The sequence below is a fragment of the Sinohyriopsis cumingii genome, chromosome 9 (assembly GCF_028554795.1).
Source record: "Sinohyriopsis cumingii isolate HCF-2022 chromosome 9, ASM2855479v2, whole genome shotgun sequence".
NCBI lineage: Eukaryota > Metazoa > Mollusca > Bivalvia > Unionida > Unionidae > Sinohyriopsis > Sinohyriopsis cumingii.
Genome location: NC_142969.1, coordinates 105,808,797 through 105,831,340, shown reverse-complemented (window position 1 = coordinate 105,831,340; position 22,544 = coordinate 105,808,797). Strand labels below are relative to the sequence as shown.

Sequence of the window (22,544 nt, the reverse complement as noted above, 5' to 3'; positions counted from 1 at the left end):
CCACCTTCCTCATCACTTTTAAATAACCATACCGATACAGGATCGTTTTTACTTATTTCGTAAATAAAATCAAATATGTCTCCGCGGTAAAATCTGACAGTTCGAACACGTGGAAATATTGTTACTGCGCTGGTCCATGCGTGCGCATTATGATCAATAATATTTATTGGAGCTCCTCTCGATTTGTATTTTGATTCGTATAATATTTCTCCGGTTATCATATATATTTTTATTGGAAATTTTAATATTTTTCCTAATTCAGCAACATCTTTTATTGTAGCACCGGTATCCTTAACTGAATCAGCCCACGAGTTTATTTTTTCACGTCTTAAATCAGTTAATCCATTTCCACGCATCGCGTTTGTAAAGTGTTCTATTACTCGTTCGGAATCACAATTTATCCTTGAAAATTTCATGGGTGCCAGTTTATCAAAGCTGGGTTTTTTTTATTTATCTCATAGATTCCATAAATAACTGCTGTTACAGGGTACGCTCGCTCATAATACGGTTTATCAATACCAGTCAATAGACCCGGTCTGGAAATTTTACTTAATATGGTAATTTTATTATTACCAAGGACAGGATCATATTTGTCACGGATAACCCAACTATCTGTTTCTGTTAACACAATAAATTTTACTCTGAAGAAATATTTTGATTACTCTCGTACTCAGCGATGTAGTTAATGATAGTTGCCGCTCGTTTGTCATTCATTGTAGCATCAACAACTTTGTCCTTGACTTCGTCAGCGTTGCGAATAATCTTGAACGTTGACCATACACGAGATGCACCATCTGTGTAAAATTCTTTCTTGGCGTTATGAATTTTCGAGATCAAACTTTTTTTTTCGGATCAACCAGATCTCGTACTGGTAAGTCAGGAGATAATCTGTCGAGATTAAATTTATATTTAGAAGGCCTAGTTTGGAATAATCTCTAGAATTCGTTCATATAATTGAAACAAATATTTAAATAAAGAATATTATATATATATATATATATATATATATATATATATATATATATATATATATATATATATATATATATATATATATATATATATATGTGTGTGTGTGTGTGTGTGTGTGTGTGTGTGTGTGTGTGTGTGTGTATATATATATATATATATATATATATATATATATATATATATATATATATATATATATGATTAATCAGTGCATTTGGCTCATGATCGGCTCAGTAACTCGGTGCAACAAATCCTGTAGAGGTGAATTTTGTTGGATGCACTTACAAAGTATACGGCGTGGGAGTCTAGGACCAATACCGTGTCTGCGATATGGTGTTGGAGTACGAGGAAAACAGGATTATGTGCAAATGGTGGTGGAAAACGGGTCAGAGAACTTAAGAGATATATGACAACAACAAAAATAACACTGAAAACGCTATAAAATCCGTGGAGGATTATATATAAAGATTTCAGACAAACAATGATTTAAACAAATGATATTATTATATAATGGAGCAAAATAAATTTGTCCCACATCCTATCATAACAAACTACGAGGCAAATCGTAATGGTGTCATTAGACACTGTAGGCTAAAAAGACCAGTTGGTCATGTCATTAATACTGGTTATCTAGCGTTCACATACGAAGGGAAGAAGAAAAGTTATCTCTGTCATAGATCTGTGTATGAGTGTCATAATGGGATGATCAAAGATGATCTTGTTATTGATCATATTGATGCTAACCCTCAAAATAACTCTCTATCCAATTTACAAGCTATCTCACGGAGTGAGAATAATATACGTGGTAATACTGGTAAATAATCAGACATTGCAAGCTCAGTTAAGTCTACAAATGTAGATACTGGCGAAGAAATAATCCATCAATGTGTTCTGCTGGCAAGTATTTTGATATTCACTCGTATTCGACACAACTCGTTGCAGAAAATGTATATATATATATATATATATATATATATATATATATATATATATATATATATATATATATATATATATATATATATATATAAAACCACTATCTCAAAAAAAATAAAAACAGAAAATCACCTTCCGATATCAATAATTATCATCACTAGCAAGTATTATATTTATTAACTATTTATTTAATTATTTATCTTTTTTGTCTGAAATTCACATTATTATACTACTTCTTTTTCGACTTGAACGAAGGGAGGTAATTTAATGATATATTGCTTTTCTCGGTATATGGTCATAATTAGTTCGTTAATCATCTACATAGTAACTATACCCGTAGAAAGATATTTATGGTTTCTAACTTACAAAATATACGGTTATATGTTTAGATCTGCTACGGTATATCCGTGTATTTTCTGCTCTATTCGTGAAACATTTAGAAACTGCGTACATTTATATATAGACAGCACATAAAATGCATGTAAATTTCAACTAAAATACAGAAAAACCGAACGCAGTATGACATGTATATTTCAGCTTACTGAGTGCAGAAACCAGCGTATAACTATATATACTCACCGTCTAGTCTGTATCGATCGTGGCGAGTTAATTTTAGATCCACATTGCAGGGATCCTGCATATATTGACTCGATTACAGAAATACGTGTATAATAGTGTTTGAAATTAAAAATCAGTTGCATTTTCCTTGTTCAGTGCAGAAATGTATATAATACGAGTTTGTGTACGTATGTGTGGTTATTTATTTTTCTTTTTTATCGAGTAATATTTACAACTAAATACTCCCTTTGACTGTTTTTCCCGGATACAGATTCACGAGTGGGAAATCTCGTAATATATATTTCTGATACTTTCTCCATTCATGATTTCAGGAACAGTTATAGGGAGGATGGAAACATCTAGCAGTTAAGTTAGTATAACAGGAGTCCATTGTAAGATCTAGACCGGATTGTTCTATCATAGATGGCGTGGATCATAAGCGGCATAGTAAATAGGGAATTCCCTAATTATTTTTATTATCCAGAAAAAATTAGCTTTATAAATCTAAGTTGTTTGGAGAAAATATATTGTATAAACGTATTTCTTGAGTTCAGAATTGTATTTTGAGCAAAAATATTTGAAATCACTTCCTTTTCAATGATTATTAGCTATATAACAATTTCTGAAACATATATTGTTAACTGATTCGATAGCTCAGTCGGTAGCGTATCGGACCGTAATACTTGTGGTCCGGTGATCGAATCCCCATGGCTGACAACTGTCGGTGGTACACATAATTGCGACTTTTATAATAATTGGGGTCTCCGCCAACCCACCCACCCCCTCAACAGAACACCCTCCTACCATGTCAAACGTGGTAGATACATGTTTTTGTATTTCCCACGGGTGATTATTGTGGGTGGGTGTTTCTGTTGAGCATATATGTTTGTACTGTCCTTCATTCATTGTATATACTCATTCATTAGATGTTTGTGCCGTCCTTCATTCATTGTATATACTCATTCATTGGATGTTTGTGCCGTCCTTCATTCATTGTATATACTCATTCATTGGATGTTTGTGCCGTCATTCATTCATTGTATATATTATAAATACTACGTGTTGTGCCGTCCTTCATTCATTGTATATATAATCTGAGCTCGCTAAAACACTCGATTAGGGGCTCGTCATTCATAATATATGTTGTGCCGTCCTTAATTAAGATTATATGTTCCGTGTATCTTCTAAACTTAGTAGAATGCGGTGGCAAGCTACAAGTTATGGGGTTGTAAATATGTAAATACTACGTGTTGTGTTCCGTGTATCCTCTAAACTTAGTAGAATGCGGTGGCAAGCTACAGGTTTAATGGGGATTGTCTTCACCAAACACACCCTCTTGGGCCTCTAGACCGTTCTTTGACGGGTTAGGGGCTCTCATAGGGGGTAGTGTTTCGTGTGCCCGTTGAACTTTGGTAGAATGCGGTGGCAAGCTACGAGTTCTGGGTTGTAAATATGTAAATACTATATGTTGTTCCGTCCTTGAAACATCCCTCCGAACGCGCTAAAACACTCGATAGGGGTTCCATAGGGATATTTTTTTATTTTAAAGATTTATATATTATATAATGAACCATGAAAATATCAAAGACATTATTTCTGCTATTAAAAAACTAGAAGAAAACGGAATTAATATATCTGATGAACTAAATCCTGAAAAAATAATATCTGATTTTGAAACGTTAGAAGAACTTAAAAATGAAAATAAGTATGTTCTATCATCTCAATATAAGTTCAGAAAGCGGATTCAGGAAGCTATGTTTCAGTCACTAGCTATGGTGAACGATGATCAAGTAAATGAATTTGTTCCTCTTTCTGTTGCAGTAGAAAAAGTCAGATCGGGATTATCGACGAGTACGAAACGAAAAAAAACAATCAGTACCCGCATAAGATACTTAAGAAAAATAATGTCAGCAGGTAACGAAGTTACAAGTTACCAAAGCAACCCTGAGTAGCAATATTCTGAAATATTTTTTTTATTTCTGAAATATTATTTTTATCATAAAATCTGATTGATTGGCATACTTTTGAGTACCAAACTACAAATCTGATTGATTTGTATACTTTTGAGTACCAATCACCCTATCAGAATTACAAATCTGATTAGTTGGCATAATTTTGAGTACCAATCACCCTATTAATAATAATAAAAAAAAATATTTCAGAATAATAATAAAATATTTCAGAATATAAATAAAATATATTTTGTAGTATTTTTGGAAAACTGATTGATTTACACGAATTTGAGTACCAATCACCCCATCAGAATTACAAAACTGATTGATTTACACAAATTTGAGTACCAATCACCCCATCAGAATTAACAAACTCATCGATTGGCATAAAAAATAAAATATTTTTGAATAAAAACATATTTCAGAATAATAATAAGATATTTTTGTAGTATTTTTTGCAAAGCTGATCAATTTGAGTACCAAATTACCAATCAGAGACACAATCTGATCAATTTGAGTACCAAACTACAAGTCAGAGACACAATCTGATCGAATTCATAAAAATAAAATATTTCAGAATAATAATAAAATATTTCAGAATAATAATAAAATATTTCTTTTCTGAATAAATTATTTCAGATTATAATAATTATTTACAAAACTGATTGATTTGTATAATTTTAAATATCATTTACCCCATCAGAATCAACAATCTGATTAATTTACACGATTTTAAGTACCAATAACCCTATCAGACACACAATCTGATTAATTTGTCTAATTATGAGTACCAATCACCCTACAAACAATAAAAAATATTTTATTTATTTTGAAATATTTTATTTATTTTGAAATATTTTATTTATTCTGAAATATTTTATTTATTTTGAAATACTTTATTTTATTTTGAAATATTTTATTTATTTAGAAATATTTTATTTATTTAGAAATATTTTATTTATTCTGAAATATTTTATTTATTTTGAAATATTATTTTTTTAAGTTGATCGAGTTTAATACAGGAGTGTGCATAATTTAGAATCTGATCTCTGTTACAAATGATCGCGACAGTATGTTCTCGACGGAGCTCATCTAACTGTTCTTGTGTTAATAAGAAATCCTCGTTTCCTTATTCATCAATAACTAAATTAACGTTAAATTGCTCTGTTTTTGGAGGTTGTGAAAACGCTGTTCTGATGGCGTTTTCAAGTACTTCTTTGTCATGTATGAAAAACCCTCACGTGCTGGTACATTATATAATATTTACTTGATTAATTCATGGATCTTTAAGATCAAAGATCTACGATACAAGTCCTTAAGATTTCACATACAGATTTATTACAATCTCATCTCCACGTAGGTCAATTAAGCGATTAAGGTGGTCTGTGAGCTTAAAATTTATTCCTGTTAACATATTATTGTGACACCGCAGAAACACAGGATTAGTTGGTTCTTGCACGATTAAGCTTCCATGGGATACTTGTGGTGTAAATGTATATAAAATATATTCATGTTGAGCCTGATTTGATTTTCCGAGATCTATTTGATAGCTACCATCAATTACGTCACAAACCAGATTGACCACGATCGTGCTGGTTATATTAACGATTCCCGGAGATACGTGTCTACCGCCGACGTGTGGATCGGTATTGTATCTGAGAACAGTTGGAGGTGGTGATAGTTTTATCCATGCATGGGGGAACATCCGGCCAACCTAGTACGGATCTTATCGTGGACTGATAAATATCAACGGCATAATCAGGAGAATGCATCTCAACCGTAGAAGATAGCGTTGGCTCATGAACGTTAACCGATATTTTTGCTTCTTTTCCTGTTATTGATTTTATTCTACGAGCAAACTCCTCATTGATATCTTCAATCTCATAACTACCAGTGGATATTCCAACATCTATCCAGTCAGGAGTACCATCTGGTTTGTTCTTGTTAGCAAATACAAGTGAATTATTTGCTGGTGTACCATTAAATGATTTTGATCTGATATTTAGCCAGCTGTAATATACCCGTAATTGAGCCAGTGCTATTTCCTTTACTGGAATTGCAGTAGGAAAGTTAATATTAAATTCAGGATTAGCTGAACTTACCGAGGTCATCGTTATCTTTGGCGGAGTTGTGTTAGTCACGATCTGCTGGAGTAATTCTGTCATTATTAGTACTTGTATCTTTAATACCGATACCTTCGTGATATATTTTAGTCATCATTGAAAATTCAAAATCAGATATTATTCCATCACTGAGATTCACTGATAACAACGAAGACAATTTCGAGTATGCTACCGTCATTGTTTGTAATTTTATTATGTAATCGGATAATTTTTCATTCATGCAGGTGCATGTTTTTTTGTGATGATATTGAAAACACCTGTAATTGTTGTTGCTGCTGAAATACATATTGTTACGGCTACTGGTGCCATCATTGTCACAGCTGATAATATAACACCTGTTCCAGCAACAACAGCGGATACTGAATATACAATCACATCAACGCTAACTAATCGTCGTCGATATTTCTTTACTTTTACTGTATACTGTTCGACTCGATCTTTTAATGCTGCCTGCCATTCACGCGCTTGATTGTACCTGTATTGTGCACCGTCCATATATTTTTATGCAGTAAATAATTGAGGTGTTTCAGCTACAAATTCTAAACACTGCCAGTAAGATGTTGCGTTTAATGTCTTATCAGCTGCTTCCAGAATAAAAATTTCTTCTCTTCCGCTATTTAATATAACAGATACAACCCCGGAAAACTTATCAGTTGAATGACGCCATGGATACGTTGTAAATATTTCAAATTTTGCAGCACTGAACACAAACAGCCTGTACACGCCAGTGACTGTTGCTGTATATTTGATAGTTTTATTTTGCTGCGACCATGTTGCGAATCCAGATGGCACCGTGTATACGATGTTTGTAATATACCCGGGAGTTATTCCGGCTGAAATTTTAATCAAATTGGTTTTATTAACGATCTCAGGAATCCCCGCTACGATGTTTTGCTGTGTTTGTTTGATCGTGTCGATGTTCGTCTTGATATCAGAAAGTTTTATGTCAACGGCGTGCGGAGTGCCGAAGAATGTATTTATGGATTCATCGGTTTTTTTTATGGTTTCTGCGAAATCTTGCAAAAGCGCCTACGTAAACGTCATACTCGGCCCGCAACGTGGATAGTTTACCATCTACGGTGTTGTAGTTGACGTCAACGTACATTTTTGTTGCTGCGTCTTCGTCGGATGTTGGATCTCTTAAAACTACTATCTTATTTCCGTTCATGCTGAGTTCACCCGTCTTTGTGTTGCCGATGTTTTTCACGCGATTAGCAACATTTTTTGCAATTTAATCTCTGATGGTTGTAAACGATATACTTGAATCCCTGATTTTGCCGCTGTCAGTAAACACAGGGATATTATCCGTAAATGCACCGAGTACTCGTCGAATTATATTATTCCATCTGATGTTGCTCGTTTTTAGTTTTCCGTATCGATCCTGAAAAATAACAACCTCATCTGGGTCAACTCCAGCCAGGTTCATGACATCAGCGAGTTCATCTTTCGTCGCGTACTTTGACAGATCAACGTCGCCGGACTTTTTCTTAAAGCGTGAAGATCTTCTTCCGTAAATATCAACCATTATATTTTAAGATCTGTTTAAAACGAATCGGTTGCTTGTATAATCATGCACGACTTTATGTGGCGGTTTGGATGATTTTGATATAGCGTTAAGTACATTAATTACTTCACGGCCACATATTGACGGATATGTCATTGTTTGTGTGGGTAGCGTTGAATACCAAACCTGCGTGTGAAGTGGTGCGACATACTTGATAAATTCAACGGGTGGAGCTAACCCGTATGAATCAAAATAAACGATTCCACGTGGATCAACCGCGTATGATACCCAAAGAGTACCGGGTCCTGAATTCGAGTCGAGATTAATAATACCTGTTTCAACACTGTTTGCTTGTTTCGGTAATTGATCTCGCATAAAAACACCTCTAAAGGCTTTTATCTTTAATTTTTTAGCAGCATCAAGTAAATCCAAATTTGATGCTGGAGCGTCTAACGTGTTCCTGGAAGCCTCAGACCTCTTCCCCATCAAGATCCCGGTAATCTTAGGCCGCATCCCTTTTTTGTATCCCTTTCCTGTTGCTTTCTTTAGAGCCATTCCAGCTCCTGCTTTTGCTACGGCTGGAGCAGCAACAGCTATTAACGCTGGAATAGCCGCAAGAAGTGGAAATATACCACCTGTTTTAACCATGTCCTTGATGGCGCTCGGAGAAAGATAGAATTGAACTCCGATTTTTGATTCTAGGGCTTTATTGAAATGTTTAATCTGATTATTTGTCAACGATAATTTGTTTGGACCACCACCAATCTGATTTCGTTTTAGTGATATTTTAGTTCCGCATTTGTTGGCGTTTTTTGACTGAAGCTTTTTGACCTGACCGGGGGTCAGAGCAACATTAACATGACTATATGACATTTTTATATAAATATATTTTTCTAAATAACATGATTAAAGATTTTCCACTGGTGCATCAACGACTCTCATTCGACCACTACCACCTTCAAGTAACATGGTTTTGTCACTAAGTATAACCGCGATTGCTCTGTAAGTGCCGCGAATAAGGGGTGGACCAGCTATATCAAGAGGATGGTCAGTAACACGAACTCGAAAGTGTATATCAACGACAGATTGTTTGGATAAATCAAGATGTTCCAGTGAAAAATAATAAATCGGATATAATGTTGTAAAATCTAACTGTGATATTTGCAGCCCAGTATCCACGTTTTCATCACGTCCCATGAATGACATCAAACGATGATATACACGCGCTACAAGATTTTGATCAAAATTTAGTTGTATATTCTCTGTTGGTTCTTGTTGTCCGTTTACCCGCAAGAAAACTTCATTAACTCCAAGTTTGTCAAATATCATATGTGAACGTTCTTGATTATTCGTCCGAGCATTATCTTGCAGCGCAATAAAAATATGCCGTGGTGCAGAAACACCTTGTTGTGATGCTATATGCCATGTAAATAAACCATTAATAGAACTTTGAGTAGCATCTTTGGTTACTGTCAACCATGATAACAATGATTTACCGCCTTGATCCATAAAAGAGAGTAATTTTTGTTCTTCAGCAATAGATGGAATCATTACTGGCATCCACAATGAAAGCTTCGTTATATTTACTTTACCAGCATCAGCAACACCAACACCTCGCCAGATTGCATCATTATCATCACCTTTTCTTGCGAGCACAACTGTGTGTTTAGCTCCAAAGATGACCTTTCTAACATTTCTGCAAAATCCAAAGATGTGAGATAATGGAATCGCGCATGAGAAACTTCTATTATTTCCTGACAACGCTGCTCGGCGTGTTGCAAACCCTAAGTTGTAAGTCGCATTAACACTTCCTATAATATCAAAAGCAGCACCTGGTCTGGCTGCGTGTTCAAAATCAACCGGTTGTGGATCAACTGCAGTATCTCGTGGTATCCATAATTTAATATACTGAACATGATCAGCGTTGTTGGTAATATCTTTAGCGAACATCATTGCTGGACCAGCTGATCTTGTGTAATCATCAGAATATCTCGCTAGACCGATTATTGTTGTAGCAACATCAACATCATTCTGAATTGATTCAATGTTTTTTTTCATCAATCGTGTATGTGGCGCTACTAAACAGTGCCATAATCCTATTGTTGACAAAACCAACTCGGTGATTGATGCCGTAGTTAGTATCATCCGCCTTTACATGTTCACCTTCTACTTCAATAAGCGCCTCAGCGGGCAAGAAATATCTACTTGTATCCTGAACCTGTAATTCGATTCTTCCCCGCTGATTTGGTTGTCCTGCGTCATAGGAGTAAAACTGATAATCACGTACCGATTCATCTTTGAGGACCGGTTCATCCATTTTAAAAGCTGAGTCGGATATACGTTTAAACATTTTTATTATAATTACTATTTTTCCAAATGGTGATCTAAATTATCGTCGACCAAGACCGCTTCCTGCTATTAAATTTGCTGTTATATTTCTTTCTGCTTCTTCAGATAATTCCGCTAGTTTTTGATTTGCAGCCTGATTTATTATTTTACTGACATTTGCTGGCATCACTTCAGTACTTGGTAATTTTACTGGTTGTGATCTTCGTCGCATTAATCGTGCTAGTCTGTCTTTGATCGCCGAGAACGCCTTACCAGCAACATTGATAATTGCACCAGGAGCTTTTTCACAAACAATATCAATAGCTTTCATCGATAATTGTTTTGCAATAGGTGCTACTTTTGGAGCTATCCTTGTGAATAATCCCCGTACAACATCACCAAGTCCATCTCCGTAAATTGCTCCATAGATTGGTAATCGTGAGTTTACCGCTCTGACCGATACGGATTTACGATGATTATTGTGTACTATCATCTTATTTAATTTGTTATTTATCTAACAGCTAGTCACTATAATCATCAACAAGTTCGTTGATAAGTTCTCGGTAAACGCCGATATCCATGATACCGCCTTGAAATAATCGCCGACAAATATCAGCTGCTTCATTAATTATTTCTGGTGAGTTATTCCCAGCACGTTTTCCTCCTATGAGAACTTCTAACCGTGACACATCATTAATGATATTATCAGGACAAACAAAATTATTTCCCAGACCACTCCCCGTTGCTCCTTCTTCTGTTGTTTTCTTAAATAATCTTATGGGTGATCTTTCTTCTGTTGTTTTCTTAAATAGTCTTGAGGGTGATACTTCTTCCTCACTTATTGTTCTGAGAGATTGTGATACTTTTTATTCTTTTTGTGCAAGATACATGTCTATTTTTCTGCGATAATCATTATATACCTCATCATTGGAATGAACTTTATCTTTATTGTAATATATACGATATATCCATTTATACCAGATTTCGGGATTACTAATACGAGCGGAACTATATTTAGGTTTTAAAAACTTTTCTTTTTTATCAAAACTTTCTGCTGCAAGTTTTGATAACGTATCAATATCCCTAATTTCTCTTATGAATCTGATGCTCACCTTGGTAAATTTATTGCTGAGCGTAATCATTTCACTTTCATCATATTCCTCTTTTTCTGGTTTTATTAATTCACGATTTTTCATATCACCTATCTCAGTACGAAGTTTTCCAATACCTTCAAGTATTTCTTCGCCAATGGGTGGAGGTTGAGCCGCAGCTATATTAGTTGGAAGATATCGTAAAATCTTCTTTGTCTGTTTAGTTCTTCTTGCTATTTTTTCAGTCTGCGCTGCAGTTTGTTCTAATACTGAAAAAATACCCTTTTCCTCTTCTCATCTTCCTCCGCAATATCTCCCCATATAGTTTTTTCAACAGCCGCTGCAACTTTCTTAGTAGCTGCAGTGACGGGTTTAAACAGTTTTTTAGTATCTTCTTCGTACTCAGCTTGTGATTGTTGTTGTGCTTGCAAGTTTTCTCTAAATGAGTCTCTGACAGGAAGAAATGTTTTGATTGCTTCTAATCGTTCTCGAGCTATTCTTGCAGTATGAGATTCCGGATATACCATTATTTTTAATATAACATAATGATTTAATTATAGCAGCAGAGAGGGCGCAACCTCAATAAAGTATTCACGTGGTAAAATAAACCATTCTACGAAAGAAAAAAGACAACGACGGTAAAGTAACACCAATTTGAGAAATCTTTTGGAAGATTTATTTTTGCTTCAATTTGTGTCGACGCTTTTGGTTAAATTTTGTGTCGATGCTTTTTTTTTGTTTGTTCGTAGGAAGGGTTATTTTTAGTTTTTCGACGCTTTTCGACCTTGGTCTGTTCGCCCTCTCTGCTGCTATCCTAATATCACGAAATCACGAAATATACAGTCCATGAGCAATTTGACAGACAATTTATCAAAATTATTTTGAAACACCAATAGATATATATATATATATATATATATATATATATATATATATATATATATATATATATATATATATATATATATATTATCATCATCATCATCATTATCCATCTAATAACTTACTACATATAGAGGCTATTTATGGGCACAGTGGAGTGGATGCAAATCAGAACAATCAGAACATGGGCATTTGGATCAACACATTTTAAAACCGACCTCTTTTTCATGATGCGGTCAACATACAAAACGTACGTGTTATAATTTTTTACCATCCCATTACACTTACGACTGTGTCAATGCAATCTACTCTTGATATTTACAGATGCAATATGGCAAAACAAATCAGATAAAATAAAGAAAAAATGTAGCACAATAATTCATTGAACTATTAGTGCAAGTAAGCCAAGATTCTGAATTTTGCAAACGACGTCGCTTGTCCAGGTCTCTGAAGTCACACAAACTATAACGCATTAGGTAGAGTGGTGTTAGTTTCTTGGACGTTCCCTTTGAGCAAGCATCCCCCGAACATGTGCGTGCAAGTTGACTATACTGCTTAAGTAACGAAGACACAGCAAGATTAGAATTCACATAATAAATATTTGTACTTTTTATCCTTTTGTTTATAGAAGAAAAATCACTTACCATACGTTAAAATGCCGATGAGAATGAGTATAATTATACAACCCCTTTCCATTCCAGTTTAATGTCCCGTCTGTCTGTTCAGTTCATCTACTCAAACTCGTCGTCCTCAGTTATCAGTACCAATGGACTTTATATGCAAAATAAAGAATGAGGAAGTTATAAACGATTGTATCGGTTGGTTAGTAAAGGTAAAGTAAAACGGCATGGCTATGTGAATAGTTAAGATTGACCGTTGACAAGTAAAAACAACTTATACAAATCTAAAGACAACACTCGCTGACCATGACTTTCATTTGTTTATATATATATATATATATATATATATATATATATATATATATATATATATATATATATATATATACACCCATGTGTGTGTATGTATGTGTCTGTGGGTGGGTGGGTGTGTGCAGTATGCTGTGTCATTGATAGACCAGGAGATTCAAATTATTTTCATTCAAAGGAAACGAGGATTTTCGAATACCATTTAAACGAAATATTTAAACAACAAGTGATGTATCAAAGATACAGCGTGTATAATATACATATATTTTATTTATAACACATACAAATGCACACACTTTTGTTCCAACCGAATTTAAGACTAATTACAGGAAACTGTAAATGACGGAGAGTGAACCCTTAACATTCATATCCAATCAAATCGAAAAGAGTGGGGAACATTTTCAGCAAAATGACGAACAAACAAGAGGTAATTGAACGATTTAAAGATATTTGGATTATTATGCCTTACTTTGGTTTTCAGAGACAATGGATCCATCATTATGAAACTGACATCCTGGCTGACCAATCAACAGAGAGAGAGGGAGCGGGATGGGGATGTCAGGTGACCGATTCAAAGATTGTTTGTATTGTCAGTCTATGCTTCTCTGTTGGTCGATTAGCCTGTCAGTCATATCTACATAGAGAGAGAGAAAGACAGACAGACAGACAGACGGACAAAGAGAGAATTATGATATATAGAGACTGAACTAACTTGTGGACAGACAATTAACACAAACTGAGAGAGAGAGAGGAAGACATTTCAGCCGTCTCGTCTCTACATACTTTTGCAACTTTGTATCATTGATAGCGTGTAAGATCAAATAGAATGGTGTAAGTTCAATTTCAATGTTTGTTGTCATCCAGTTCACATTTGTTATTGGAAAAGTCAGTCCATATCAAGCAGATTAACTCAAATCAACGTAATTGTTAAATACTCTTGCACATTAAATATACAGATTATCTTTGCCAGTGTATGTTCCATTAAAGATAAGGGTAAAGTTAATTTTTGCAGCCATAAGTCTTTTTCTTCTCAAATTTGATTTCCTTTCCTTCTTCGAATATTTGAATGTTACATTAGCGCATATAAATATTTACAAATAATTCTACATAATGCTGACATGGTGTATATAATTTAGAAACAGTGATCGACATTGTCTTTTCATTATCTTAAGAATAATTTTCTTATCGATTTTATTTTCTCTGTAAAGAGAAATTGCCATTAAAACTTTTTATAAGAATTTTTTTTAATAAATAAAGGGAAAAAATACAAATAAAATATTTGAAATCATATACTAATTGAAATGTTCGTATAAGTCATGTAATCATTTTATCTCACATAATCTGATCCTTACTTTAAATTTAAAGTTATCTTAGTATTTTTTAATTCATGATGTCAGATTTGCAACTTAAAATGTTTGGTATTCAAATTTGTATAATATAAATACTACAGTGACATAATCTAGAGCCATTTGTTTGAAAAGTTTCATTGATTAATTATTTATTATATTATATTATATTATATTATATTATATTATATTATATTATATTATATTATATCATATTATATTATATTACATTATATTATATTATGTCATGTCATATCATATCATATCATATATATTATATTATATTATATTATATTATATTATATTATGTCATCTCATATTATATTATATTATATTATATTATATTATATTATATTATATTATATTATATTACATTATACTATATTATATTATGTCATCTCATATTATATTATGTTATATTATATTATATTATATTATATTATATTATATTATATTATATTATATTATATAATGTCATGTCATATCATATCATATTATATTATATTATATTATATTATATTATATTATATTATATTATATTTCTAAAGATATAGTCAGAAAAATTTCCTTATGAAACACTTCTTGATTAATCTGGAAGAAGTACGTGTATCACTCTATGATTTTGAAACGTAACATTTGACCTTTGATAAACGAGTCCAAGACATCTTCAGTACATACAGTTTTATTTTCTTAGCTCTCTTTTAACTTGACGAAATGTTTTATTATTTGAATTGGGAGGATACAGTTTTAGCTGGAATAGGTAACTCTTTTCCTCTTTGTTCATTCTAAGATGGAGATAATCTATTACAACGGTGTAACCGGTCGTTTAACCAGATGTCTTATTGAATCGGGACGTTTTCAACCAGTTTGCGGGATGTACTTTTGTGCTGTGCGTTATATTCAAGAGAAAGGTTTCTGCTAGACACTTAAATATAGGGGTTATTTTACACATGCTCATTCCGGCCGTGTAAAGCTGGCAGCTTATGATGTTGGCCACGTTCATGAATATTTGTAGTAAGGACTGGTATATTTCTAAAACGTTGTGCCGCTACTTCAAAAATTTAAACATAGCACACGCACACGCACACGCACAACAATCTAAGTTTTGTTTAGGATATGATTTCAAACTTTATAGTAGCAAGCCAAGTGATCTAAGAATAACAGCGTACATGTTTTGGAAATCTCGAATCTAACTGAAAGACATGGAAAGAACTTTTGCCCGTTGCCTTATCCGGAGATCTGAAATTTTACCGTATATTCTGGGAAGCGTGGGTGTTTATAAACCGCTTATATAAACATACCTTGTTCAGCATATATATGCTGCCAAATGAAGTCACTAATATCAGCATCATAATTGAAGAACAGGCTGCTTGAACATTTCTTAAACATATTCCTTGTCACGTACTGGTCATTTTCAGTAGTAAAACGACAGACTTGTCTGTCGGCGTGATTGTCAGAAACAACACTAATCCAATAAAATATTTATAAGCATTTGAGTGCACACGAAATTACAATGTTTAGTATTTGATGGCCCTTTGTTCCAAAACAGTTTTCTTTCTGACATTTTTTAAACACGAAATATACTTTCTTAAATCATGAATTTGACGGTTAGAAAGGAAAATCTCCCTTTCCTCTGGAGTTTTAACATCTGGTCTTATGCTACGTATTCTTTCTTGTGTCCATTTGTGTAAAAAGAAGTCAAACAATTTTAAATCATGACTTTGATTTTGAATTAGAAAGGTGAATCTGTTATTTTTTGGACTTTGACATCTGCTTGTGTTTTGCACCGCAAGGAAGAAAGAAAAGCCTTATTATTTCTCTCTAGGTAGTATTTGTGGTGTGGTAACCAACAACCTAACAAAATAGGGCTAACACTGCGCTCCCTCCTTAATCGTCCTACTATTGTTAATTTGAAAATAGTTTTATTTATGAACGTATCTTGCATTATATCATTTTATTCCCGCATTATTGGTATATTTTTCGACCAGAATAAGAAAATTTTGAGACTGTTTACCGGTGCAAACAACCCAATTCTCTGATGAAATCATTCACCTTCACGCCACAGTGTACACCATTATCACACAACGATTATGCTGCGATCGAAATTAGTTTCTGAGCGATATTTCTCGAGGCTACTGCATGAAAATAAAATAATTTATTTTACACAATAAAATATGAATCTGAGTTTAACCGTTATGGACAAGAAAATCGTACAGTTAAATGATGGTAACTTCTTCATGCTGAGAATGTCCGGACAAAAATATTCTCAGTGAAGATGGAAATTACTAAAAAATATTTTCAGCGCTTTAATAAATTAAATTCGTTTCAGAGGATAAAAAAATGTCTGTTTTGTTTGCTGCAAAACGGCGTCAGTGACTATTTGAGTATCTGACTCTTTATCATTTCTTCGATTAAGGAAGAGTAGGAAGTGTCTATCTCACAAAGTTAAATTCAAATTACTCGTTGGATGAAGAAACAAAAACTTAATGTTATTATATGCATCACATAATTACCGTACTTCCACTGATTGTGATGATTATATAACTGAATGCATCCAAAAATTACCATTTAGATGGATTGCTTTGATTCTAAAACTGAATACGTTTAATAATTACCGTCATTAGATGGATCATGATTAGTTTAGAACCGAATGTATCCCATAATTACCTTAATTAGATTATTCTAGAAAGAAATTATATTTGCACACGTGTATAGAGATATAACAACACTAAAATAAAAATGTCCAACCTTTCTAGCGTACTAATACAGCATGATATTTCACATTATCAGTCTCTAATAATGATAAGACAATACTAACATAAAAATAAATAATATTAACATCACTTTAAGACATTAATAAAATTGCTGTTATTTTTATCAGATACAAGTCAGCAAGAATTATATTTGACCGGCAATATTTAATCAACATATTTTAAAACTATAATGCAATGTAATTTAAGGTAATAATGAACAACCTTAAAATGTTATTGTTTAAGGTAATTTAATTTTATGAACTACAATTGGCTTGAGCGCATCTATATCTGTTAGAATGTATTTACATTAAGATACTTGTTCATGACTTTAATTCTTGTTCAACTTTGATTTATCTGAGTTGATGACTGTTTATGTTCAGTAACAGCTAAGCACGCGGATCGGTCATAATATTCACCTTTGTCTTTAGTACCCATACATGAGTCATAAACTTAAGCCTTGCACTTCATCAGCGACGTAAAGCGATAGCCCACATGTACTCGAATTATCGACGGTTGTGAAATCCATTTCGTCTGCTTGCCACTTGCCACCTAGACATGTGCAGAGACATACATATACACACTTATAACCTATGTCTAAAAATAGCCCATTCTGACAGTGAATGAACTGATGACTAATTTGTCATATATAATGACCAATAAGTTGGATGCAACTGCAAACAGCGCTGAACCCAGATCTGCCTTCGCATGCCGCACCCTCGGGTCTAGTTGCATGCAGCTGGTTGGGAATAATAGGTAGAACAAACGATATTGACCCTGATCTACTTGTGCATCCTGCGCCGGTAGGTCAGGGTCAAATTTATGTGCAGTTGGACTATAGGCTAGCATATGCTGTAAGACTCTTGACTTTTCAACTTTTTATCTCAGAGTCTTGTATTAATAAATAGATGAAAGAAAAGTGACCTATCACACAAATAGAGTATGTGCATGCAGCCTCCCCGCCCCCAGTCATACGTATTTTGCAGGCAAAAAGATTCACCCACATACATAAAATTTATAAATAATGTGATAAATTCTGATCCTGAGAGTGCAATTTGCCTATGCACCATTGATGTACAATGAAGGTTTTGCTCACATTCCTGAACGAAAATAAGGGTAGAAACCAAAAGAGCGTATTGGGAATATTAATCAAATAGCAAATCAGCTATTGAAATTAATTTTCACATAAGAAGTTACGTTATCAATGCAAACTTTACTGTAAACTTTAAATAACGTTTAAACACGTGTTATCATATAAGGGACGGTGAGACCGCTCCGGTGGCCTAGTGGTTAGAGCGTCCGCCTCGGATGCGGGAGGTCGCTTTTTCGAACCCCGACCGCGTCATACCAAAGACTTATAAAAATGGTACTAACCGCTGCCTCGCTGGACGCTCAGCATTAAGAGGTTAGTGTTAGGACTGGTCAGCCTGGTGTCAGGATAATGTGAGTGGGTGGGACAGCATGCTACATGTCTGCGGTATGATACCTTAGTGCTAGACATTACTATAAACTATCACACTACAGAAATCGTAGCGATATGATTGAAAAATTGTTAAAGCTACGTTAAAAATCCAAAACACACACATAAGGGACGGTACTTGAGACCGCATTGGTAATGGCAGTATACAGCGTCCGAGTTATGTATTGCAAATAGCTTGTGCAACGATATAGATGTGACCTGGTTAAAAAAATCAAATCTACGCTAATCCGTAAATATAATCGAAACAACCAATGAACAATGATATTGTCTGCGCTTCAACTTTGCTCTATAAATGATTTAACCTTCAGAAACACGTGAGTATATACATTAAAAAAGACGGTAACAATAATTGCAATAGCGGGTTTTTCTACTCGATCTGGGAATAGAGATGTGTACATGTACATTGGTCGATCTGGGAATACATGCACATGGGTCGATTATTACGAAATGTCCTGGTAAGGAGACAATAACCGCTACTCATTCTAGAACTTGGATATGTTATCGTGATTGTTGTGAAAGGATACTAAATTCATGATGAAAACAGGGGAGATTTTGCCAGTTTGTGTGTACTCTACTGGCAGTAAAAGTCAACTGATTGCAGAAAAGCAGTAACGTAATGAAAAATTAACAGATGCCATTGTAAGCATCGTTGAAGAATAGGTAAATTCCACCCGAGGATCAGAATGTTGTGTCGAAGACAAGGCTTAAATACATGAAATTGTTTAAACACACACACAAAAACACACACACACACACACATACGCACTTCCGCGTGTATGCATGAGTGCGAATCCCAGTCGACAGCTACGAGTCGACATATCTTTTCTTTGCCGATGTTACATAATCATACAATATTAAAGAACTTTGAAAAAAACGAATGATACAGCAGAATTATTTTCAGTGTTTGTTTCATATATGGTGCGCAGAAAAAAACTATTATTTTTGAACAATATGTTAATTAATTCTAATTCTTGCTGGAAAACATAAAATCCCAACGGCCTCCAAGAGCACCTCAGAGCGGCTGCCAAATATAAATTTTTCCGTTGCGGTCTAAAAGGCTGTGCAAAATGAAGATGGTATCTTTCGACTGTTAACACACTTCCCTTCAAAGCAGCTGATGGGGATCCCACCGTAGAAATTGATAAATCTAACAAGAAGACAAAGGTGACGCCACTCACCATCTCCTAGAATGTGTGCACAGAGAGACCAAACAGAAGAAAAGATCTGGCTGGTAGAGAACTAAACAGTTTGAACATCGAGACTCGCCTAGCTGAGGTAAGAACAACTGAGCTGGTTAGACCTTCAATATTGAAGTAACGTGATGCTGGTGTGGGGTTTTAAATTAAATAACACTAGTCAGCAAGCTCACGTGTCTCCAAAACGGCTCGAACGACTGACTAATGTAAATGAGAAATCCACCATCATCACAGTGACAAATGCTATGAGATGATGAACTAATGTTATGAAGCCATGGAGTCTCTTGTCACATAAGTACAGAAGGCAAACAATCTCTTCATCTTCAAGCTAGAATTGGCACAGATCATCAGACATGGCCTGCAAACATGAGCAAACACGGCTTTGGCAAATGGAAAAATAAGGGACACATTAGGATGTACAAGTGACAAAGGGTACGGGAAATGCAGACTACTGGACTGACAGCAGGGGCATAGTCTTATAGTTTAATATCTCAGGTTTCATGCTTGCAAGCGATCTCAAGGCCAAATATTAAGCAAAACAAAACAAACACTAAAACTATTACACTCCAGAAAATCTCGATGTATCGAAATAGAAACAGGAGAATGTAACAAAAATCTTTGTTTAAACAATGTGCAGCCACTAAAAACACCTGATTCGAACGTCGAGGAATACTGGGCTTACTTCAGAGTCTCTGTAAACTCGGATGTATCCAAGGCCGAAGGTCTTACCACAGGTAAACATCAAAATTTGGTTATTGAGAATGATGCTGCCATAAAAGGACTACTGAAGGAGAATCATTGACTCCAAACGGCAGTTTAGAAGACAGTACTTTATCATATAAAAGCCTTCAACAAAATCAAGAAAACGGTGCCGTACAAACCTAAAACATCATGTATGGTTCACTTGATAATTTCATTGTAAACAAAAACTTGTAATCAAAGCAAGACCTAAAATATAATGCTGAGAAATCAGCAGGGCAGGTAACTTCACATAAGAAGATCTAGGTGCAACTGAAGATAGTAAACAAACTTTGAGAAAATAACGACACATTCAAACGTTTACATGGGGAAATCTAAGCTATCTATTTGTAAATGTGAGAGAAAGTACCAGGTAAAACAAACCCCACAATCTGGGTCAATCAGCTCTTATTGCATGTTATGTTATAGTCTAGAAAAAACATTAATATGTTCTTCTCTAATTTTTCCTCGAGATGCTTTGAGCAGTAAAGAATGCTAATAGGCTTTTGAGTAAGATACAAAAGCAAACACGTGTGATTCGAACGGTTCCTTACACAATTTCATTGAAATGCAACTAATTTTAGACAATGTGATAAAACATGCTGATTTTGTTATATGTTGTGTCCAGTTCAATGCATCCAACAAGTTCGATAGTCTTTGTGAATGGGAAGTTATATGTGATACCATGATTATTATCCAAAATGCAAAGAAAAGTATAATAAAGAAATAGACATATTAATAAAGCAATATCTACCAAACAAACTACCTTGTATATTAAGTTGCGATAGACAATGACTTTCATTTGAAGTTATAAGAAAGATTAAACAAGTTAATAACTATTTTGAAACGAGCAGCTGTTAACATGGGCGACTGTTTGTGGTGGGATGGAAGTCGCACAAATGGCAATGGGATTTATTATGATTATTGCTTTTAAATGCCCTGCGGAAACGGTTCTCTTGTTTGCTGCAAAGGTCTAAATCACGATGAGATATATACTTTGGTATTAAAAAGATAAACAGTATTGATGACATGGTTACCATGGTAAAATAAAAGTAGAATATGTTGATAAGACACTAATTAATACTCTCTCTCTCTCTCTCTCTCTCTCTCTGTGCTATTCGCTGTTAATTTTATAAAATGATTAAATTTGCAACAAAATGTTTCAATGATTTAGAACAAATGCTTACAATGAAAACATCAAGTCTATATAGAAAAAATCTAGACTGGCCAGGAAGTGGTTTTAAAATATAGTTTGACTTTAGGGAGAGGGGGAAATTGTTGAATTATATAGGAACATTAAAAATAAAGACGCAGCAGTACGAGAATTCAAGGAGAAAACTACAGCCATATCAAACTGTAAATTGGATCTAAATATAAACATTAACAAAGAAAACGTCATTGCCTTTATACATAGAATTATGGAAACGAGAAGTGTTTGTTGTTTTTTTTTTCATATGAAATTTTACAAGCAGTAGAGGAAAGATGAAGTTGTACATCCAACGGAGGAAACACTTCGTTTGATTGGCCATCTTATAAAATTGTTTTCATAACAGCAAATAAATATTATCAAGAAAGCTTTGCATTAATTAGCAAAATCTATTTAATAATATCAATATCTACATCAGCAGTTATCATTGGAAGAGCAAATGGTAATATTCTAATAGTCACGGAAATAAGCTACTGAAGTTCTTTTATTGCAACGGGGATGGTAAAAAGTGACTCTGGCATAAATATGCACTAGAACCTTTGCACAAGAAAA

The 22,544-nt window shown here is 34.1% G+C and overlaps 1 protein-coding gene across 1 annotated transcript in view; it reads right to left on the bottom strand.

Annotated features, from left to right (window-relative positions):
* LOC149792422 (uncharacterized) overlaps positions 1 to 22,544 on the bottom strand; it is a 181,429-nt gene that overhangs the window by 148,336 nt on the left and 10,549 nt on the right. Inside the window, exon 2 of the mRNA XM_089969571.1 lies at positions 12,991 to 13,117. Coding sequence (XP_089825697.1) covers positions 12,991 to 13,042 — 52 coding nt within the window. The 5' untranslated portion in view covers positions 13,043 to 13,117. The remainder of the gene's footprint in view (positions 1 to 12,990; positions 13,118 to 22,544) is intronic.